The 3720-nt window shown below is 41.1% G+C and overlaps 1 protein-coding gene across 1 annotated transcript; it reads right to left on the reverse strand.

Annotated features, from left to right (window-relative positions):
* Positions 1-1133: 1133 nt before the first annotated feature.
* tmem37 (transmembrane protein 37) lies at positions 1134-3272 on the reverse strand (the record flags this gene model as incomplete). Its single annotated transcript, XM_080752865.1, has 2 exons — positions 1134-1832; positions 3252-3272. The coding sequence occupies 2 exons, from the start codon at positions 3270-3272 to the stop codon at positions 1134-1136; spliced, it is 720 nt and encodes a 239-aa protein (XP_080608991.1).
* Between the last annotated feature and the right edge of the window lie 448 nt (positions 3273-3720).

The following is a 3720-nucleotide window of genomic DNA, read 5'->3' on the forward strand; positions in this document are numbered from 1 at the left end:
ATCACTATGGTGCACCTGATTGTAAGGTCAACTCAGAGGCTGGGGGTTTGTTCTAGTAACCTAAACAGAAAATACATTTTGAGTTGGGATGCAATTTCAGCCAATCACGCGAGATTACCAAATAAGCTTAAAATGTATTGTGTTCCAGACAGTTCCAATTTGACCTTTTATCTTTGTGTCATCACTCCTTTGTCTGTCCTTTAATGTTGTATGAGTTGTAAAAGGGACCCCAATTGAAACAAGCCAAAGGCTTTCAATCAATCAATCAATCAATCAATCAATCAATCAATCAATCAATCAATCAATCTATCTATCTTTCTGTATTCTCTATATGAGTTCTCTCACCTGACTGGATAAAATTACTATTCTGACCTGAAAATGCATTTTCTGTTGACTAAAGAGACTAAAGGGCCATCATTACACAATTTGTATATTTTCCCAAATATGGAGATGACTGACGTCTGACATCATAGATGTTTGACGTCATAGACCACATGAGACTGACACAATATGTCCATATGGGCATTCCCATATATGGGCTATGTCCATATATGGGCATTCCCAGATAGGGGCTTAATATTGATGACATTAGGGATCTCCATATATGGGCATAAAAGGGATTGTATTAGCGTGGTTTCTGGTTTCCCTAACAGGGCATCATCTGGGAATGCCAATATATGGACTTAAGCCTGAATTATGCTTAGCTGTGCTGTTGTCAAGCAAGTGTATGATCTATTAATTTATTTTTGCTACTTTCGGTTGCACGGTGCACAACTAAGTATAAATCAGGCATTACAATCAGCCTCCCCCAAACTCACTGAGTGGTGAAACAACCACATTACTCATGAAGCAATAATTCACTTTGACCATTAGAATATGCTCAGAACATCTTCATTTTGGAACACTGCAAACCAAAAGTAGCATTGTGTTTAGACATTGTATTTAGAATTTAGAATGAAAGAAAATTATAAAATGTTCCCATAGTAGGCTACACTCCAACTCTAGAACCTTTCGGGCTATCTCCAACTTCAACTTCAAGGTTGACTTTACTCTGATGTTTGTAAAGCTGACCCAGATTCACCTCCAAGGATAATAAGGTCACTTCAGGTCACAATCAAGGAGAGGTGAAGCCTTTAGCATTTCTCCAGCCTGCCTCTCGGTGGCCATGGCACACCCATATGGCCGATGTGGCGGGCCGCCATCCCATTCAGGCAGAAGAGACAAACTGCTGTGAACTGGCTCCAGAAGGTGAGCGTGAAGCCCATCGGCATCGCAAACTCCCAGAGCAGCGTCACAAACACCGCCACACCCAGAGCAGACATGACCGCCGACACCAGGACAAGAGCGGACCCCATTTGCCACCTCCGAGCCGCATCCAGGCCCTCACTCACACGAGACAGCACATGGAGCTCCAGTCCAAAGAAGGCAGCCACCACGGCCAGGGTGACGAGCGATCGGCACAGCCCAAGGCCCACCCCTGCCCCAGCGACCCCGGACTCACCAAACTGGGTGGTGCAACTAGGGTAGCTGGTACTAAGCATTGCTGCGCTTGGGCGATCCCCATCTTCCTGACCCATGATATTCCGAGGCTGTCCGAGAGCTCCTTGACTCAAAGTCCATCCAGGCTCAGCGTCAGCCACCACCACTGCCTCTGTGGTACAGAAGTGCCACAGGCCAAACATGCGTCCGCCTGCTGTGTGAAGCCAGTTGCCATCACACACAGCTATGGAGGAAAGGATGATAGCCAAGGCCGTGCACAGGATGATCAGGCACCGGACCAGCGCTTCAAGGATGTTTGGCCGATGGTGCTGCTTCTGGGAGGTGGAGGTCACCTGGACAAAAAACAACAGAGAAATGCTTACGTCATGCAGTCTGTGCAATAATAAATCATAGATTTTAAAGATATTAGCCTATGTCAAAATACATTTTTGACAACAGAAATAACAAACACCCCAACGTCCGGTTATCAACTTTCAGGAGGCGTAATTCCATGTAGGATTCAGAGATTGTGGAGTGGAATAGTTGTCTGGTTATGTTAGACCAGAGAAAGTAAGACACTGACGTGTATTCTGTATTTTAAAGCGGTACAGTGCTGCTCCCTAGTGGTACAAATATTAGTGCACCTATTAAAAACATTAGGCAGAGATATACTAATGTAATTGCAGTTGCAAGCATTCTCCTCTTATTTGCCTTTTGCTTGCAAAATACTGCCTATATAATAGGTGTAGTTGAAGTTGAACAATATTAACCTTTTGCACGCAGTAGGCCATCTGTAAGGAAGTATGGTCTTTGTTCGCCCTTTCCCTTAATGTGTCACACGCCTGTATGTGTTTTTTTATGAAGCATATTGAGTTCGTGACATATTTTGACTATTTAGCCTACTACTACTACTAGGCTACTACTACAGTGGTGTAAAGTAACTAATTACATTTACTTAAGTTCAATTCTGAGGTATTTTTGTACTTTACTTGAGTATTTCCAATTTCAAATATTTTACTTCTACTCTACTAAATCTCAGAGGCAAATATTTTACTTTTAATCCACTACAATTATTTGAAAACGTTATAGTTACTTTCTAGATTTTGATTATTATTACCTACAAAACATTCATTACGCGCTTCAGCCCTATAGAGACACATTATGAGCTTGTAGATCTGCTATATTCAAAACATTTAATAGGCCTACATTTGAAAACTTGAAATGGGACATTCTGTATAATGAGTACTTTTAAGTACATTTTGATGGCAATACTTTTGCACTTTTACTCAAGTACATTTTGAATTACAGACTTTTACTTAGTAAGTAACAGAGACAGAGTATTTCATTTCTATGTTGCCATATTGATGCTTTTATTTGAGTACTTTTTCCACCACTGCTGCTACTTCAGTTGAGACAGCCTGGCCCTATCCACAACTTTCATGCACTATTAGTCTTGTTGACAACTTGCAGGTGGGCACAAAGTAAACTTTGACATAACAGGGTTGGTAATGCGATGCTAATCTGTTTAAAGAAAGAGTTCTAGAGAATTTGAGAGACATGTAATGTAGGCTACTTTGTATGAAGCATTGTTTACTCTGAACTTCCTAAAACAGACTAGGCAAATATACTGTATAACGTTTTGCACACAACACATTATTTGTAATCATATATAATAGCCTATGGCTAAAGGAAAATAACAGTTAATTAATAACCAAATGTAATGAACTTGGTGTAATGAAAGTACTAGTAGCTATTGAAAAGAAAAGGCATACCTTGAAACTGATTGCTGTCATGGTGTTGTAGTGTATAGCCTCTATCTTTCAACGGTTCCAGACCAGGCCTATATGGGCTAGATTGGCGACTGCTCAGATATGAAGTCAAAAGTTCAGTGAAAGGTTTGTGCCATAAGTATATTATTAACAAACATCTCCGGACAATGGAGGCTCTTCTCCGAAGAGAATCAACTTGTCAAGCAGTACCCTACTCCCCTTCCTCTGGGTCCGCTTCCAAATGGGTGAGAGGGGGCTGTCTTTAAGTTTATAAACAGTCTACTCATAATGAGTGGTGACCAAGGTAACGAGAGCAGTACCAGAACTATTTTAGCTCCCTATGGTTTTCATGTCAAGGACCCCCAGATTTGGCTGGGGACACTGTTAGGATAAATTATGATACATAATTATGTTATTGGTGTATGAGTCTCATATGACCATATAAAGGCATAATATGAACTGAACGTACAGT

This window comes from Nannobrachium achirus (assembly GCF_963921795.1).
Source record: "Nannobrachium achirus genome assembly, chromosome: 22".
Taxonomy (NCBI): Eukaryota; Metazoa; Chordata; class Actinopteri; order Myctophiformes; family Myctophidae; genus Nannobrachium; species Nannobrachium achirus.